This window comes from Pollachius pollachius (assembly GCF_949987615.1).
Source record: "Pollachius pollachius genome assembly, chromosome: 1".
Taxonomy (NCBI): domain Eukaryota; kingdom Metazoa; phylum Chordata; class Actinopteri; order Gadiformes; family Gadidae; genus Pollachius; species Pollachius pollachius.
This window is the reverse complement of record NC_136934.1, coordinates 51,073,014-51,092,519: the sequence shown is the minus strand read 5'-3', so window position 1 is coordinate 51,092,519 and position 19,506 is coordinate 51,073,014. Positions and strand designations below refer to the sequence as shown.

Below are 19,506 nucleotides of genomic sequence, written 5' to 3'. Positions count from 1 at the left end.
GTGGTCTGGTGGGGGGCCCCTCTAGGCGGGGGGGTCGTGGTCTGGTGGTCTGGTGGGGGGCCCCTCTAGGCGGTGGGGTCGTGGTCTGGTGGTCTGGTGGGGGGCCCCTCTAGGCGGGGGGCTACCCGAAGGCGTTCCCGTTGCGGGCGGCGGGCCCCGGGGCGCGGCTGAACAGCGCGTCCGGCTCGCTGTCCAGCTCCGACTCTGACATCATCAGGCTGGAGGCGTGCTCCGTGCTGCGGTGCTTTACACCTGGTGGAGAGGGAGACAGGTAGGCAGAGAGACAGGTGGACAGAGGACAGAGAGACGGGTGGCAGATAGACAGGTGAACAGAGAGACGGGTGAGCAGATAGACAGGTGAACAGAGGACAGAGAGACGGGTGAGCAGATAGACAGGCGGACAGAGGACAGAGAGACGGGTGAGCAGATAGACAGGCGGACAGAGGACAGAGAGACGGGTGGCAGATAGACAGGTGAACAGAGAGACGGGTGAGCAGATAGACAGGTGAACAGAGGACAGAGAGACGGGTGAGCAGATAGACAGGCGGACAGAGGACAGAGAGACGGGTGGCAGATAGACAGGTGAACAGAGAGACGGGTGAGCAGATAGACAGGTGAACAGAGGACAGAGAGACGGGTGGCAGATAGACAGGGGAACAGAGGACAGAGAGACGGGTGAGCAGATAGACAGGCGGACAGAGGACAGAGAGACGGGTGAGCAGATAGACAGGTGGACAGAGGACAGAGAGACGGGTGAGCAGATAGACAGGGGAACAGAGGACAGAGAGACGGGTGAGCAGATAGACAGGTGAACAGACAGACAGACAGACAGGGGAGCAGCCTCACCGTGTTTGGGTCTCAGCTCCACCCTCTCCTGGTCGTCCATGTCGTCCAGGATGGTGTATTTGGTTTTCTTCCTCACCTTGCTCCTCTTCCTCCTGAGGTCATATCAGAGATGTTTAGTGATGCTCAACGACCTGGAGGTCATATCAGAGATGTTTAGTGATGCTCAACGACCTGGAGGTGGACTGACGGTGGGAGGCTGTACTGACGATTTGCTGGAACATGTACGAGGTTCTCTTTGGGCCTGATGACACTCACAGTGCCTCACAGTGGCTGCCTCGCATTCACCCATTCATACACCCATTCAGTCACCCATTCATAGACCCATTCATACACCCATTCCTTCACCCATTCATACACCCATTCCTTCACCCATTCATACACCTATTCATACACCCATTCAGTCACCCATTCATAGACCCATTCATACACCCATTCCTTCACCCATTCATACACCCATTCCTTCACCCATTCATACACCCATTCAGTCACCCATTCATAGACCCATTCATAGACCCATTCATACACCCATTCCTTCACCCATTCATACACCCATTCCTTCACCCATTCATACACCTATTCATACACCCATTCAGTCACCCATTCCTTCACCCATTCAGTCACCCATTCAATCACCCATTCATACACCGATTCATACACCCATTCCTTCACCCATTCATTCACCCTTTCATACACCCATTCATACACCCATTCCTTCACCCTTTCATACACCCATTCCTTCACCCTTTCATACACCCATTCATTCACCCTTTCATACACCCATTCCTTCACCCTTTCATACACCCATCCACACACCCTTTCATTCACCCATTCATACACCCATTCCTTCACCCTTTCATACACCCATTCCTTCACCCTTTCATGCCCACGGTTGTGTCCCCCGAGGGAGCAGTGCCCGGTTAGGTAAGGGTCAGGTGCCTTGCCAAAGGGCCCTTCGACACTAGCAGGAGCCGGCCATCGAACCAGCAACCTCCTGGTTCCGTGCTGACCTGCGGTACCTTCTGAGTTACTGCCGCCCCCCCAGCAGGGATCTCAGAGGAGACGGGCCGCCCGTCACTACGGGGGGGCGATGTCGTTGGAGGGGTGGGGGGGCAGTGTGGTTGCTATGGTGACCCACCTCCTACAGCAGCAGACCAGGGACCAGCTGATCGTCAGGACCAGGACCAGAGCCAGGAAGCTGGACATGACCACGTAGAGCATCCTCCACTCTGGAGGACGGACACACACGCACACACACACACACAGGCAGGCACGCACACACACACACGCACACACACACACACACGCACACACACGCACACACACACACACACACACAGGCAGGCACGCACACACACACACACACAGGCACGCACACACACGCACGCGTGCACACACACAGGCGCACACACGCACACGCACGCTCAGGCACGCACACACACACACACGCACACGCACACATGCAGACACACACACACCCACACACACACACACCCCCCACACACACATACACACACGCAGACAAACACACACACACACACACACACACACACACACACACACACACACACACAGACACACAGACACACACGCAGACAAACACACACACACACACACACACACACACACACACACACACAGACACACAGACACACACGCAGACAAACACACACACACACACACACACACACACACACACACACACACACACACCCCACACACACATACACACACGCAGACAAACACACACACACACACACACACACACACACACACACACACACACACCCCCCCCACACACACACACACACACACACACACACACACGCACACACACACACACACACACACAGACACACAGACACACACACTAAGTTAGATGAATGTATATCTGTTGCACTGGTTTAAATTATTCCCACAACAGTATCCCCACTATCCAAAGAGAGCAGTAATTGTTATTCAGTGTACCACAGTTCCTCTCTTTGTCGCCAAGGAAACGGCGAATGAGGTTCTCCGTCCAGAAGGGGTCACAGACACACTCCTTGGTGATTGGATCACACTGGCCCCGCCCAGAACACCGCAGCAAACAGTCTGCGGGGTCACATGACACCAATCACATGACAACTGAGATTAGTCACGTGAGCTGCACAATAGATGTCATATTTCCAGTGTGTGTAGTGATATTTCCAGTGTGTGTAGTGATATTTCCAGTGTGTGTAGTGATATTTCCAGTGTGTATAGTGCTATTTAAAGTGTGTATAGTGATATTTCGAGTGTGTATAGTGATATTTCCAGTGTGTGTAGTGATATTTCCAGTGTGTATAGGGTTATGACATTTAAAGTGTGTATAGTGCTATTTAAAGTGTGTATAGTGCTATTCAAAGTGTGTATAGTGCTATTTAAAGTGTGTATAGTGATATTTCCAGTGTGTATAGTGCTATTTAAAGTGTGTATAGTGATATTTCCAGTGTGTGTAGTGATATTTCCAGTGTGTATAGGGCTATTTAAAGTGTGTATAGTGCTATTCAAAGTGTGTATAGTGCTATTTAAAGTGTGTATAGTGCTATTCAAAGTGTGTATAGTGCTATTTAAAGTGTGTATAGTGCTATTTAAAGTGTGTATAGTGATATTTCCAGTGTGTGTAGTGATATTTCCAGTGTGTATAGGGTTATGATATTTAAAGTGTGTATAGTGATATTTCCAGTGTGTGTAGTGATATTTCCAGTGTGTATAGGGTTATGATATTTAAAGTGTGTATAGTGATATTTCCAGTGTGTGTAGTGATATTTCCAGTGTGTATAGGGTTATGATATTTAAAGTGTGTATAGTGATATTTCCAGTGTGTATAGTGATATTCAAAGCGTGCACCACTCACAGACGGTGTCCACTCGGAGGACCCTGAACAGCAGGTAGTCGGTCTTCTCCCTGAGCAGCTGGTTCCTGAGGACCTGGGCCAGCCTGGAGCCGGAGAACGAGCCCTCTGGGCCGCGCACCGAGAGACGCAGCACCGCGCTGAGGGGCCACACACGGACACTGCAGGAGGCTACCTGAGCTGGAGGGCTGCCCTCTAGTGGGAGGGTCTACACGAGGGGGGAGGGGTCTAGTGGGAGGGGGCGGGGTCTACCGGAGGTGGGAGGTGTCTGGCAGAAATGGGTGGGGTCTACATGAGGTAGGGGTTTGACTAAAGTGGGCAAGGTCTAGCGAAGGTGGGAGCGGTCAGACTGAAGTGGGCAGGGTCTAATGGGAGTGGGCGGGTTCTAGTTGGAGTGGGCGGGGCTTACCTGAGGTGGGAGGGGTCTGACTGAAGTGGGCAGGGTCAAGTGGGAGGGGCCTATTGGTAGTGGGCGGGGTTACCTGAGGTGGGAGGGGTCTGACTGAAGTGGGCAGGGTCAAGTGGGAGGGGTCTATTGGTAGTGGGCGGGGTTACCTGAGGGGGGAGGGGTCTGAATGAAGTGGGCAGGATATAGCGGAGGTGGGAGGGGTCTAGTGGGAGTGGGCGGGGTTTACCTGAGGTGGGAGTGTCCTGGGAGGATGCGTAGCTGGATGCTGTTGTCGAGGACGTGGAGCAGAGCGGCCAGCTGTCGGATCACCGTGTCCCTCTGGGCCGTGCTCACCTGGGACACGCCCACCAGCACCTCCAGGTCCACCTCCTCCCGCGCCGCCGGGTCTGACGCACGCACACACACACACAGAGGCACGCACAAAGACACACACACACAGTCACACATAGACACACACGAATGATGTTCGTAGCCCGTAGCTTCAACTAGCTAGACAGACCAGACGTCCCATTGGTTGAGAGCAGCTCGAGGGAGCAGTGAGTGACACCCACCTGGGCGGACCTCCACGGTTGCCGTGGCGGTGCTGCCCCGCCCCTGGGCGTCGGTCACGCGGAGCTGGAACAGGTAGGTCCCCTCCACCAGGTTGGACAGGTGCAGCGACGGCTGGGTCTGAGAGCCGTACAGCACGTCCTGGAGGGACACACGGGGGGGCCGCTATGACCACCACTGTGACGACCACGTCACTGTGACGACCACGTCACTGTGACGACCACGTCACTATGAATACAACGCCACTAAGACGACCACGTCACTGTGACGACCACGTCACTGTGACGACCACGTCACTGTGACGACCACGTCACTGTGAAGACCACGTCACTGTGAAGACCACGTCACTGTGACGACCACGTCACTGTGAAGACCACGTCACTGTGACGACCACGTCACTGTGACGACCACGTCACTATGAAGACCACGTCACTGTGACGACCACGTCACTATGAAGACCACGTCACTGTGACGACCACGCCACTATGAAGACCACGTCACTATGAAGACCACGCCACTATGAAGACCACGTCACTGTGAAGACCACGCCACTGTGACGACCACGTCACTGTGACGACCACGTCACTGTGACGACCACGTCACTGTGACGACCACGTCACTGTGACGACCAAGTCACTGTGACGACCACGTCACTGTGAAGACCACGTCACTGTGACGACCAAGTCACTGTGACGACCACGTCACTGTGACGACCAAGTCACTATGAAGACCACGTCACTATGAAGACCACGTCACTGTGACGACCACGTCACTGTGACGACCACGTCACTGTGAAGACCACGTCACTGTGACGACCACGTCACTGTGACGACCACGTCACTGTGACGACCACGTCACTGTGAAGACCACGTCACTGTGAAGACCACGTCACTGTGAAGACCACGTCACTGTGACGACCACGTCACTGTGAAGACCACGTCACTGTGACGACCACGTCACTATGAAGACCACGTCACTATGACGACCACGTCACTATGAAGACCACGTCACTATGAAGACCAAGACACTATGACGACCACGTCACTATGAAGACCACGTCACTATGACGACCACGTCACTATGAAGACCACGTCACTATGAAGACCAAAGTCAATATGACGACCACGTCACTATGAAGACCACGTCACTATGAAGACCACGTCACTATGACGACCATGTCACTATGACGAGCACGTCACTATGAAGACCCCGTCACTATGACGACCACTATGAAGACCACGTCACTTTGACGACCACTATGAAGACCACGTCACCATGACGACGGGGGTTAGCGGTTGGGGCCTGATTTCCAAAACAGTTGTGTGGGTGTGCAGGTGGTGAAACCAATTTCATCAAATTTCATCCAATATGGCCGCTTTGGCTACTACTATAGCTTCGCCTTTTGGTTTTATTTGTGACATTTTGGATTATTTTCAGTGTGTAGGGATATCATCAGGTTAGGGGTGGGGTGCTCTAGGATGCCTACAGGGGATCGAACCTGGTACCTTTGGTTGGGAGTGTCCCCCCCTAACCCTAACCCTAGCCCACCCGTCCCTCCTGTAGCGGGGTCGTGTGTGGACTCACCCCTGCTGCAGGGCTCTGGGAGTCCCGGGCCCAGAGGAAGTGGACCTGGCTCTGGTCCCCGTCCGTCACAGAGCCCCTCAGGACCAGGGAGTTGTTGGGGAGGGTGAGGGTGTGGCTCCCGCTGGCGTGGGCCACGGGGGGGAGGAGCCTGGCTGGGGGAGAGGGAGCACCACGCTGTTTAAAAACACCTTCCACCTCCCCTTAGAACACACAGGGTTTAATGATAGAGAATCATTCATAGATATATATATATATATATACATAGAGAGAGAGAGAAGAGAAGAGAGAGAGTGAGAGAGAGCAAAAGAGAGAGAGAGAGAGAGAGAGAGAGACAGAGAGAGAGAGAGAGAGCGAGAGAGAGAGAGCAACAGAGAGACACTGAGAGAGACAGAGAGAGAGAGAGAGAGAGAGAGAGCGAGAGAGCAAGAGAGTCACTGAGAGAGAGACACAGAGAGAGATAGAGAGAGAGAGACACTGAGAGAGAGAGAGAGAGAGAGAGAGAGAGCGAGAGAGCAAGAGAGTCACTGAGAGAGAGACACAGAGAGAGATAGAGAGAGAGAGACACTGAGAGAGATAGAGAGAGAGAGACACTGAGAGAGCGAGAGAGAGAGAGAGAGCGAGAGAGAGAGAGAGACTGAGAGACAGAGAGAGAGCGAGAGAAAGAGAGAGATAGAGCTCACCTTCCTCCACCCTGACGGTCAGCACGGCGCTGTCCGTCGCCCCCTGCTGGTCGCTCACTGTCAGTCTGAAGGTGTAGCGCCCCACCCGCAGGCCCGTCGCCGTAGCAACCGCCCTGTCAGCACCCTCCATCTTTAGACCCGGGGGGCCGCTGGGAGAGGCCCAGACAGGGACGCACAGACGGCAGGCCTCAGTACAGTCCACAGTCTGCAGGTTGACTTCTGATCCTCACATTCTGCTACAGTTCTTACAGTCGTTCAGATAGATTTTATTTATATTCATCCAGTCTCCCTCCTTCCAACGTATGATCCTTTCCTCTCTGGGGGCAATACATTACGTTAAAAGAACCTTATACTCTCCCAACAGAGACACAACTTATGATATGAAGTGAAGTAGTATGAATCAGGATAAGATAGAATAGGATTGAATAGAACCGAATACAAGGGAACAACATGGAACAGAAATACACGAGGATGGAAAGTGAATGTGCTCGCTGCGGAGCGAGGCTTGTGATTGGTCACTTTTTAACCAGAGGGCAGAGGTTAACGCCGTCGTCTCCTCTACCTCCTTCCTCCAGGTGGAGGGCTACCGGGCACGGCACGAGGCCTCACCTGGTGGCCTCCCAGTGGTACTGCACCACGCCCTCACCTGGTGGCGTCCCAGTGGTACTGCACCACGGCCTCACCTGGTGGCGTCTCAGTGGTACTGCACCACGGCCTCACCTGGTGGCCTCCCAGTGGTACTGCACCACGGCCTCACCTGGTGGCGTCCCAGTGGTACTGCACCACGGCCTCACCTGGTGGCTTCCCAGTGGTACTGCCCCACGGCCTCACCTGGTGGCCTCCCAGTGGTACTGCACCACGGCCTCACCTGGTGGCTTCCCAGTGGTACTACCCCACGGCCTCACCTGGTGGCCTCCCAGTGGTACAGCACCACGGCCTCACCTGGTGGCCTCCCAGTGGTACTGCACCACGGCCTCACCTGGTGGCTTCCCAGTGGTACTGCCCCACGGCCTCACCTGGTGGCCTCCCAGTGGTACTGCACCACGGCCTCACCTGGTGGCCTCCCAGTGGTACTGCCCCACGGCCTCACCTGGTGGCCTCCCAGTGGTACTGCACCACGGCCTCACCTGGTGGCCTCCCAGTGGTACTGCACCACGGCGCGGTCGTCGCTGCTGTCGCGGCCGTCCAGAGTGACGCTGCTGACGGGCAGAACCAGCTTCCTGTCTGGACCCGCCACCGCCGTCGGGCCGAGGTTCAACCGCCGCTCCTCCGTCGGGGACACCGGGACCTGGACTAGAAGGAGAGGAGGAGCATACAGCACCAGGGGGAGGAGCATACAGCACCAGGGGGAGGAGCCACAGCCTGGCCCTGGGGACCGTGGGCGGCTTGTGGCTCAGGAGGCAGAGCGGGTCGGCTGGTAACCGGAAGGTTGCTAGTTCGATCCCCGGCTCCTCCTAGCTGAGGACACCGCCGGCGGTGTGTGAATGAATGCATGAATGGTCGAATGTTAGGCAAAATTGTAAAGCGCTTTGAGCGGCCACTGGTTAGAAGAGCGCTGTATAAATGCAGTCCTTTGACCATTCACCATCATCCCTCACTCACTATGTATCCCCGTTTCATGCATGCGGGGGTGTTTGATAGTGTGGGTGGGGCGTACCCGTCACGGGGGTGATGCTCATCTGCGGAGGGATGGGGGTCGGAGAGGGCACCGTGGGGTCAGCGTCGTGTCTGGGAGGTGGGGTGAGGGTGGGGTCAGAGGTCGAGGGCGGGGCTGTAGTGGGGGTCACCCCAGGGGGTGGACCGGTGGCGGCGGGAAGGACCAAGACGGTAGCGGTGGTGGAGTCAGAGGATCCCGCCGAGTCCGTCACCGTTCCTCTGAGCAGGGAACAGGATGTATTGGGTGTTATGATATATTTTTTGGTGATATAAGCGGCTCATTGTAGCCTACAGGAGGTAGGGCGGGTTGGCTGGCAACCGGAAGGTTGCTAGTTCCATCCCCGGCTCCTCCTAGCTGAGTGTCGAGGTGTCCCTGAGCGAGACGCCTCGCCCTGACCGCTCCCGACCAGCCGGCTGTCACCTCGCATGGTTGACACCGCCGTCGGTGTGTGAATGTGTGTATGATTGGGTGAATATTAGGCAATATTGTTAAGCGCCTTGAGTGGTCACTGTTTAGAAAAGCGCTGTATAAATGGAGGTCCATCAAAATGGAGATAAGACAATGGATGTAAATGATCCATTGTCTTATCAGGGTTTCCTCGGCTAGGGGCAGCGCCTCCACTAAAGGACAAACCGACTGACAACCAACAAATTAAACTTTCACAATTTGACGACTATGCAATCCATTCACGTCAGCATTCGCATTCCATTTGACAGCCAAAATATGTGTTTCAGAACCGCTCATTTTAGCAGAACAGCGTAAATGCACTTTAGCAGAGCGAGAGAGTGGTACGATATGACAGCTGCTGTTGACAAAGTTTGCATTTCTATAATAGTTTCCACATGCCGCCAAACTTTAGATGATTGTTTTCCTGACATTGTATGTCCTTCTAGACTTACAGTCTCTAGAATGTGCTCTACTTCATAAAGAAAACGATTGGAATGTGCAACTGCAAATAACACAACGGGGTTATCAAACAGACATTCAGAACATGTATTGAAAGCAAAACATGACACAGCTAATACTCGTACCGTAAGTATTTGCTAAGGTTTTGAGTACCCAGTCCTGTCTAGTACCTGAAAGTGTAGTTCCCGGGCTCCAGGTGGGCCAGGTGAAGAGTCCAGGTGTCCGCTGACCGCCCCAGGTCCACAGAGGGTCCGCTGGTCTGCTCCCACTCACACCTGAGCAGGCCGTCCCCCTGGCTCTCTGAAGCAGACAACACATGTTTCATTAGCCCCCTGCCGGACCACCCAACACTCCTGACCCTGATACGGTTAGTGTGATGAAGGGATGCTCGATTATGGAAAAAAACGTAATTGCGATTATTTTCATCAATATTGAAATCAAGATTATTCAACCGATTGTTTTTGAGTTTGAAACATGATTCAATATTCAGCATTTCTCTCCAAAAAACACTTTGTAGCTGAGAACTTTGAAATTCGCCTTAAAAAAATACACAAAGTGGTCAAATAGTAAATGTTCAAATGTAAAATAATGTACAGATATGTATCCAGCTGCAATTTCTATCAAACATTGAATGAATAAAATAAACACGCTTAAAAAAAAAAAGAAAAACTTTAAACTCGATTTTATTAGTTTGGTGATCGTTTGACGCTAAAATCTAAATTGCGGTGACAGTTCGGTAAATCGCCCAGCCCTAGTGTGATGCTGGCCCAGCCGGACCCCAGAGGTACACACGGCTGGCGTTGAGGACCACCTCCTGGACCGGGGGAGACAGAACCTGGCTGGGGGGTTCCACCACAGCATGGGGTCTCTGTCTCTCAGCTGAAACACAGCAGGGCACAGTCCCAAATGACATGACAATACATCTTGGATACAAGGTGTTGTTCCCCTAGCGGGTTTAAACTGGAGCCCTATTACCGGCCGATATTAGGCCTTTTCCAAACCATCGGTCTTGGCATTTATAATGGCCGATTAATGAATATTTAAAAAAATAAATAATCTTTTTTTTTGTTTTTTTGGTTATTGTGTTTTTGTTCAAAGGACTTTGAGACTCATATCTTAAGTTTGTATTTTTGTATATTTTAATTATCAGAACTTTAATATATTTTGTTGTTCTTTTCTGTTGTGACAATAAAACAATAAAATAAAGTTTATTTTTAAACTGCATTACCTTATCATTCTAGTGAGGACTCATAAATAACTACAAATAACCAATGTTAGGGAAATCTGTTTAGGTTTTGTTACGCGTTTCTGGAATTTCTTTTTAAAATATATATCGGCCGATATATCGGAATATCGGATTTTTAAATCACCAAATATTTGTATCTTTATCGGCCTTACAAATCCTTTATGGGTCGGGCTTTAGTTTAAACCCCAGCTGGTTGTGTGGAACTGAAGAACTCCTCGTTCAGCTCTGTAACATCTATGAGGTAAATGTGATGAGCTTTGAGGGACACTTAAGAAGAGCCAATCAGAGAAAAGGAGGATAGACACCCCTTCAAACACTATTTCTTTGATTGTGTGCACATGTGTTTGAACGTGTGTTGTTGTGTGTTTTACCAGCTGGGGGTGATGGGCTGATTGGAGCTTGAACTTGATCTGTATCAACGGGCTTAGCGCGCTCTACAGGGTCTCCCGTGGACACTTGGAGGGGTGGACCTTCAGGAGATGGACGAAAGTGATGAGGTAAGAACAGGGTTACAATAGGATACAGCCGAGCTGTTCCCCTTGCAGAACAGTGCCTGGAGCCTACCTGTTGTTTTCGGTGTAGCCGTGGTAACAGAGAGCTGGGGCGTGGCCTCGGTGGGAAGTGATGTCCTTATTTGGCTCTTTAGGGTGGGGTTGGTGGTGGTTGGTTTCCAAGGCGATGGAATGACTGGTGTAGTGGGAGGGCTGGGATCCTGAGGAGATGGAAATATGACCCTGTATGAACCCGAAACATACTGCATGGTCACTCTCTTTAAGATCAAACTAAAGAGATATAAAGAGAGAGAGAGAGAGAGAGAGAGAGAGAGAGAGAGAGAGAGAGAGAGAGAGAGAGAGAGAGAGAAAGAGAGAGAGAAACAGAGAGAGAGAGAGAGAGAGAGAGAGCAATGGGTCTTTTGGGTGAGACTGCGACAACAACACAAACAGATTGATCTAATCTAAAAGTGGACACGCACACACACACTCACAAAGCACACTTTGTGAGTGTGTGTGTGCCATTAGAGGAATCTATTCGTCAATGCATGATCCTGTTTTGAATCATAAGTGTATGAGCTATTCAAGCTCTGAAAGAACAAACTAAAGTAGGGTTGGACACACACACACACACACACACACGCACGCACACACACAAACACACACGCACGCACACACACAAACACACACACACTTAAAGACACTGCCATCTGTTCATTTCGCCGGGAGAGGGTTTCATCACTCACTCTGCCCTCCGCTGGATGGAAAGTGGGACTCTGCTCTCCGAGTCGGCCCCTGAGGGCCCCAGGAGACAGGGGCCCTCCCGCCGAGCCGTTGAGAGTCACCGGCCCCTCTCCTCTGTCCTCAATCCCCGCCTCCGGCCAATGGGAGAACCCCCCCGCCTCCAAGTCCCCGCCCACCCCTCCTCCCCTGTTCGGGGGCCCCTCCTCCCCCTCCAACACCGCCAGGTTCCTGAGGGCCTCCAGGTCCCCGGGGGCCTCCGACGACGACGACGACCCCCAGCGCCCCCCGTACGGCTCCCCCCGCACCAGGGACCCCAGGACCAGGGTCTGGGGGGCCCCCCGCCGCACGAAGGCCAGGTAGGAGTCGGCCCCGGGGCGGTTCTGGGGCCGGCACGCCACCCCCTGCTGGCAGGTGAGGATATAGCAGCGGCCCTGGAAGAGCCAGGCCAGGTCGCAGCGGGGCCGGTCACAGCAGGAGAGCAGGCAGCGGGCCAGAGTGGCCACGCCCGGCACCCGCAGGATGCTGTTGCTGCTCCGGGCCGGGGCCAGCACCGCCTCCGAGTAGGTCGCCCCCTGGTGGCACTGGGAGGTCGCTGCGGCGGCTGCGTGGAGCGAGAGGTTCGATGGTTAACTGCGGAGCGTGTGGGAGCGGCCCGCAGAAAACGAAGGGGTTAACTGGTCATGGTTGTGTGTGTCTTCAGTTGTTTCTAGTAGCTCCGACTGTTACTCTCGTACAGTTATATTGTCTCTTTCTTCTGAAAAATGTACTCATTGTAAGTCGCTTTGGACAAATGCATCTGCTTCATGCCCTAAATGTAAATGTAAAGTTACTAGTCCCACCAAGAGTTACTCAAACACCTATTGCTTTACCCTACAACACATGCGTGCCCAGATACACGAGCACCTCAGCTACCAAACACACACACACACACACACACACACAAACCTCCCACGGACTGGAGGAGCATCCAGAGGAGAAGAGCACTCGGTGTCATGGCGACGACTCCCCTGAGAGAGAGCGAGAGAGAGAGAGAGAGAGGGGAAACATTTAGTCAATTCAGAAACCATTTACCCTTTGCCAGCTAACGCGATTTACTTTTTGGAGTGACGGGTCAAAATTGAACGCAAAAATTGATTTGGACTGTCCTACAGCTGTAACACCTGAATAAGTAACGTGTTGTCTTCCATTTGAACAAAGCAAATGGTATTGATATCAGTTAGTTTTGTATAGTATATATACACCTTTCATTTAAACTCTTATATAATACAGACTGGTGGAATAGTGAATGGCGTTCCGGTTAGCAGCCTTGGAATTCTGTCTCTCCGACTGAGTGGGCCCCTAACGCGGCCATGTGGCTGTTAGGGGGCTCCACTTAACATCGGAACGCACCCCGAACAGCCCTCCGGTGACGACGCGGAGAACAGCTTGGGCTAGGCTAACGAGACAGCGGCCGTTCACTTCCAGCCAAACTCAACACTCGGCCGACAGCGATGCATAAATAAACACGGTCGAACCCTTGCGCTGTTTCAATACACATAGGGCTAGGGTAAAGTGAGGTGTCGAATAACACCGTAACCCTATATAACGGTATGAGCCGGCTCCAGCACCGCCTCGCTGGACAGTTCCGCGGACCCCGCCTGCTGCTCCACGGTAAACAAACCGAGCCCAGGTCCGCTACAGCATCTCCACTCGGCCAAACACCGACCACAGCGACCGTGGAACCGATATTAACTCCCTTTAGTTTGTTTTTTTTAGCTGAAATACTTACAATACCGACGATTAAGATGAAGAAAGAGAATCAAAGTATCTTGAGCGAAAAACATAACAAAACCGCGGTTAAAAAAACAGCAACAACAACAACAACGTTAACATAAGTGACATTGAGTCGTCACCTACCGTGTGTGTGTGTGTGTGTGTGTGTGTGTGTGTGTGTGTGTGTGTGTGTGTGTGTGTGTGTGTGTGTGTGTGTGTGTGGCGCAGTCAGCCAGGCCGGGAGCTGCTGGGTGTGGGTTTGAATCCCGACTACATGCTGGTTCTGCTGGGCCGTTGCAGCTGGCGGGAGCTGACAGGCAAGCCGCTCCTCGCGCAGAGGGAATGATGGCGCGGCGACGCGCGGCTGCCATTCACCGCGCCTCGCGCCGGGCGCACGCGGGTGCGCGCGAATGGCAGTTTTTATTATTTTTTATTAGTCATAAACAAAGTAGGCTACAAAGCTCTCGTAGGGGAAGAAAATATACTTCCATCAGGTACAATACACATGTCAGTCTGGATGAAAAGAAAGGTCACAAAAAACAAAAAAAACAAAAAGGGGTACACAGGGATAAAATCACAAGTCGAACGCAAAAGGCTATAGAAAAAAAAAAACATACCACGTGCGTAGTAACGGTCCGGTTCAGTTAACCTTCAAGATGTCCGCGTTCCGAGACACATTTCAGTGAGTTTGCTCTGCTTTAATAATCGATTTCTACTTTACGAATCCGTTTGATATATTTAAAAATATATGGTTTGGAGTTTTTGTTTTGCCATTCTTTATGCAAGCATTAGACTTGGACTGTTTGAACGTGATTGTTATCTTAGGAGAACAAGTTTTTATCAAAAGAGCAGGATCACTGATTATGCTAGCTAGTATTTCTAATGTTTCGGAGATGAGGGCCATTTTAAGAAATGTTTGACATTACGAGAACAAACACACACAAATAACATGAGTTGTTTGTATATTTTTATAAAAAACAAAACAATTACAACTGAAATCACAGGCAGATATAAATTACAACAGCAAACACAATAACCTTTTTAAATACACATTTCTGCTTTCCACTACCTGTAACCCGGGGAAAAATTCCCTTCTTTTCTCTTGCAGTCTGGTGCATTAAAATATACAGTGACGTTTCAAACACTGAACTAGGCTTAACGAGTTTCTCTGAGAGGGGGGGGGGGGGGGGGGGGGGGGGGGGGGGGGGGGAAGACAGCGGCCCTTTCAGCCTTCCCAGTCTTCACAGTACGGCCAAGTGCTTTACGCTCCCAGTTTCTACAACACGAGGCCCGCAGGCATGTGTCCGGCAAACACTCTCAATCTCCAAAAATATCTACTTCAAAATAAAAGTCTTCATTTTGGGTATGTCCTTTTTTTTTATATCACAAAAAAATAACACAAAGCGTGACCTGTGGGGGTGGGGGGGATAGCTGAAGTTACATGTCAAGATATGGGTGGAAATGATATCTTTCTTTACACCTGGCTGCAAAATGAGGTAGTCCTCACAATTATATGAAAACAAGCTTTTTGTCCTAAGTGGCAAATGCCAAGAGGCTTGTTTTAAAGGCTGGATAGGCAGACAGGATTAAGAACAAGGTTAGCCAAACTTGAAGCGTTTGGAGGCAGATTGTGGACCGGTTGGATGGATGGGACTCTGAGATTATCGTCTTGTGTGGTGAGGTTCTGGGCTGCCACTGATGTGGAATAAACTATTTGTTGTTCCGCTGTATGGCTACTTAGCAGTACTTCAGTAGTACTGCAGTAGTTACTAGGGACTTTAAGTTACTACAGTAGTTATTTATTACTCGAACCGAGTATCTTCAATATAATTACTTGTTTTTCTGGTGATAACTTTTCTCCAGGTACTCCTGTTTCAAACCATGCAAATAAGAATCACTCAAAGAGTTACCTCCGTTATTACTGTTCAAAGAAGTTACTTTCGTAGCTACTACATAAGCAAGTTACATCGTTAGTTAGTTACTCCTCAGTACAGTAAAACATACTCTAGATCTATACCAGGAATGGGTAGTTATTCGTTTTCTGTCAGGCTGCTAATTTTAACCTCCCAGGTGCACTTGTGCTCTGAACAGGGGGGGTGAATGAGGACAGGCTGTGACCAACATGGCGAGCAAAACGCTGCTCTCACGCTTCAAAATAAGGGTACCAACAGAAAATGTATTTCTGTGTCTTTCTTAACTGACCCTGTGTCTTACAGACACCAGAGGCAAACCAAGGTTAACATGCAGTCTCCGGTAGGAACACACACAGGGTAGACGGAGTTGACGAGGGTGGGATGACTCCTTCACAATACAAGTCCGTTCAAAGTTAGACAAGCTCCTTTATTCTTTTTTTTAAGAGTGTACCGCAATGTTGACACGTAAGGATCTCCTCTTACGTTATTTTGTAAAAACGCATCAATACCCTGTGAAACTATTTAAATCCTCTTCATCCAAAGAGATTAAGTCAGCGTGAACTGAAGTAACAAGGGCTTTCAAAGTAAAAGCCATCAACCCTTAGAACCTGTACATTAAGTTTGTCTTTGTGGAGACTAGTCCCTCTTTATCCTCTTCCCTAAGTTCGTGGAAAACGGTTGTTTCATCTAGTAAAACTCGACGGAGCTGCCCTCCAATGCATTCCCTGCCATTTTGAGCGGATATTTTTCTGTACTCATAAAATGGCTGCCAATATTAGTCAACAGAAAAAGGGTTTCTGTCGTAGAAGGTAAACATTCTGTGTTAACGATATTAAATCAACACAGCAGAGAGAAGCAGCGAACATATAAGAACGTTAGCAAACTGCATTTTTGGTTGCCTTTTTTTAAAAAGGTCGGGAAAAAACATGAACGATGTAAACAGCAAGGAACAGCAGGGTACTGTATTATTTAAACTACAAACGACAAATTTCCACTTATTTTCACGTCCATGAAACCATGAAAACAGGCAGTTTCCATTGTGACTTCCTTGACATTGAGGTTCTAAATCCGGTCACCTGTTAAAACGCTCACGTTGGATGCATAGATTACTGTATTTGCCTGTTTCCATTATCGGTTCTGCTGGTATCACAACCGACAGAATCCAGAACCGGTTAGATCCACTCGGGTGTCCCTCAGTAAGGGAGGGGGTTGCTAGAGTCATCCCCTTGGGGAGGGCCTTACCCGGGGCAAAGAGAGGGGGGGAAGACCACCTGGGCCGAAGCACAGTTACACCTAACTCTGTTAGGGGGCAGCAGAGAGGCAAAGCATGAAGGCAGCACAGCTCTGGGACCAGGCTAGTTCCTTTAAGGGGGGGGGGGGGGGTCAGCACTCGAGCGTGGGGTGGAAGCTCCGCCTGCAGTCTACCGCCTTGGCACTGGGGGGCTGTGCTCGCCGTCGGTTCAGCTCCTGTCGTCCCAGGGTCCCGGTCAGACGGTTGAACGCCACTTTGTACTTCTTATCGAACGCAGCTAGCAGACACACAGAGTACAGTTAATGTCAACATCGTTATGATACCATTACAGACAGTACTTCAGCTAGCAGACACACAGAGTACAGTTAATGTCAACATCGTTATGATACCATTACAGACAGTACTTCAGCTAGCAGAACACAGAGTACAGTTAATGTTAACATCTTTATGATACCATTACAGACAGTACTTCAGCTAGCAGAACACAGAGTACAGTTAATGTCAACATCGTTATGATACCATTACAGACAGTACTTCAGCTAGCAGAACACAGAGTACAGTTAATGTCAACATCGTTATGATACCATTACAGACAGTACTTCAGCTAGCAGACACACAGTACAGTTAATGTCAACATCGTTATGATACCATTACAGACAGTACTTCAGCTAGCAGAACACAGAGTACAGTTAATGTTAACATCTTTATGATACCACTACAGTACTTCAGCTAGCAGAAACAGTACAGTTGATATTAACATCTTTATGATACCATTGCAGTACTTCAGCTAGCAGACACAGTACAGTTGATATTAACATCTTTATGATACCATTGCAGTACTTCAGCTAGCAGACACAGTACAGTTGATATTAACATCTTTATGATACCATTGCAGTACTAAAGGTAGTAGACAGTTCAGTCTTACCAACGTGGTCCTTCCCCATAGCAGCTAGTGTCAGGAAGAGCATCTCTCTGTACACACTCCTGTTAACACACACACACACACACACACCCACACACATAGTTTAGTTCATTATGCACTATACATTTAAAATTTAAGCAAGTACTTAGGTCAATTTATACAGCTAGATAAACCGAGTACTAAATAAAAAACAATATAAACATTATTTATCACAAATCATTCAAATTATTCACATTATCATACATGTTAATCGTCACTCATTTCCATTCTCACTCTCACTCTTATTTTCACAATCAGTCTCGTGATCTCTCTTCTCATCATCAATCCCACTCACTCTCATCAGGACCATAGAGGGAGAGTGGGAACGATGATGTGAGGAGAGATGATGAGACTGATTGTGACAATCCCTCTCATCATCTCTCCTCTCATCTCTCCCCCTCTCCCTCTCATCATCTCTCTCCCTCTCATCACCTCTCTTCCCTCTCTCCCCCTCTCCCCATCTCTCTTCCCTCTCTCCCCATCTCTCTTCCCTCTCTCCCTCTCATCATCTCTCTTCCCTCTCCCCATCTCTCTTCCCTCCCTCCCCCTCTCCCTCTCATCATCATTCCCTCCCTCCCTCCCATCCCTCTCATCAGGACCACAGACCTCTGGAGGCCGCGGGGGGAGGGGTGCTTGGACACGGTGTCCAGGAACAGGGTGACGGCCTTGTGGACCTCGTTCATCCCCACCCAGCGCAGGACCTCCTCCAGGAAGGACAGGCTGAACGGGTGGTTGTGCCGCCGCCAGCTGTAGCTGCGCATGGGGGCGCCACCTGGTGGGTGGAGGAACAAAACACACCGCTCATCAGGTTCCGTGTGTGTGTGTGTCTAATTGTGCGTTCACCAGAGGGTGTGTTTATGATTTTGTGCACTCCAGAGGGTGTGGCTTCTATGTGAGTGGGTGAGTGTGTCTTACTGTGTATTCCCAAGAGGGTGTGTGCTTATGTGTGTGTGTTTGTGAGTGAGTGAGCGATTGAGCGAGTGAGCGAGTGAGTGAGAGGGTGAGTGCGTGAGTGAGTGAGTGTGTATGTGTGAGTGAGTGAGTGAGTGAGTATGTGTGAGTGAGTGAGTGAGTGAGTGTGTATGTGTGAGTGAGTAAGTGAGTGAGTGAGTGAGTGTGTATGTGTGAGTGAGTGAGTGAGTGAGTGAGTGAGTGAGTGAGTGAGTGAGTGTGTATGTGTGAGTGAGTGAGTGAGTGAGTGAGTGAGTGAGTGAGTGAGTGAGTGAGTCTTACTGTGTATTCTCCAGAGGATGTAGAGGGGGGGCCAGTGTTCTATGTCTGGACTCAGAGTGTCCCAGAAGAGGCGTACCCTCACCACAGCGCTGTCCGACTGCACACACACAGACACGCACACGCACACACACACACATACACACACACACACACACACACACACACACACACACACACGAGGAAGAGAAAAGATTAGTATGTGCGTATGGGTCTGTCCGTCAGTCAGTTTGTCTGTTTGTGTATACCAGTGTCTATGTACAAGTGTGTGTGTGTGTCTGTTTGAGTGTGAGTGTTTGTGCGTACCAATGTGTGTGTACCACTGTGAGTGTGTGCGTATTTGCGTGCCTGCAGGCTTACCAGTTAGAGTCTACCTGTTTGTGTGTGTGTGTGTGTGTGTGTGTGTGTGTGTGTTTG

The 19,506-nt window shown here is 50.5% G+C and overlaps 2 protein-coding genes across 2 annotated transcripts; both read right to left on the bottom strand.

The window, feature by feature from the left end:
* Nucleotides 1-121: 121 nt before the first annotated feature.
* On the bottom strand, nt 122-12,975 carry kiaa0319 (KIAA0319; the record flags this gene model as incomplete). Its single annotated transcript, XM_079731345.1, has 17 exons — nt 122-252; nt 847-938; nt 1,982-2,072; nt 2,812-2,934; nt 3,719-3,855; nt 4,351-4,510; nt 4,676-4,814; nt 6,258-6,409; nt 6,938-7,086; nt 8,065-8,230; nt 8,595-8,812; nt 9,671-9,800; nt 10,293-10,379; nt 11,118-11,201; nt 11,311-11,458; nt 11,984-12,582; nt 12,927-12,975. The coding sequence occupies 17 exons, from the start codon at nt 12,973-12,975 to the stop codon at nt 122-124; spliced, it is 2,655 nt and encodes an 884-aa protein (XP_079587471.1).
* Nucleotides 12,976-14,927: 1,952 nt separating this feature from the next.
* LOC307083771 (DENN domain-containing protein 4B-like) lies at nt 14,928-19,205 on the bottom strand. Its single transcript, XM_079747724.1, has 4 exons — nt 19,093-19,205; nt 18,466-18,631; nt 17,824-17,882; nt 14,928-17,175 (listed from the first exon to the last, which is right to left on the bottom strand). The coding sequence occupies exons 2-4, from the start codon at nt 18,618-18,620 to the stop codon at nt 17,030-17,032; spliced, it is 360 nt and encodes a 119-aa protein (XP_079603850.1). The 5' UTR covers nt 18,621-18,631; nt 19,093-19,205; the 3' UTR covers nt 14,928-17,029.
* Between the last annotated feature and the right edge of the window lie 301 nt (nt 19,206-19,506).

What these genes read in the sequence shown, in the direction of transcription:
- LOC307083771 (XM_079747724.1), bottom strand. Translation starts at nt 18,620, where the DNA reads ATGCGCAGCTACAGCTGGCGGCGGCACAACCACCCGTTCAGCCTGTCC. An exon ending in TCCCCCCGCGGCCTCCAGAG is followed by an intron (nt 17,883 to 18,465) that starts GTCTGTGGTCCT and finishes GTGTGTTAACAG; the next exon opens with GAGTGTGTACAGAGAGATGC. An exon ending in TATGGGGAAGGACCACGTTG is followed by an intron (nt 17,176 to 17,823) that starts GTAAGACTGAAC and finishes TGTGTCTGCTAG; the next exon opens with CTGCGTTCGATAAGAAGTAC.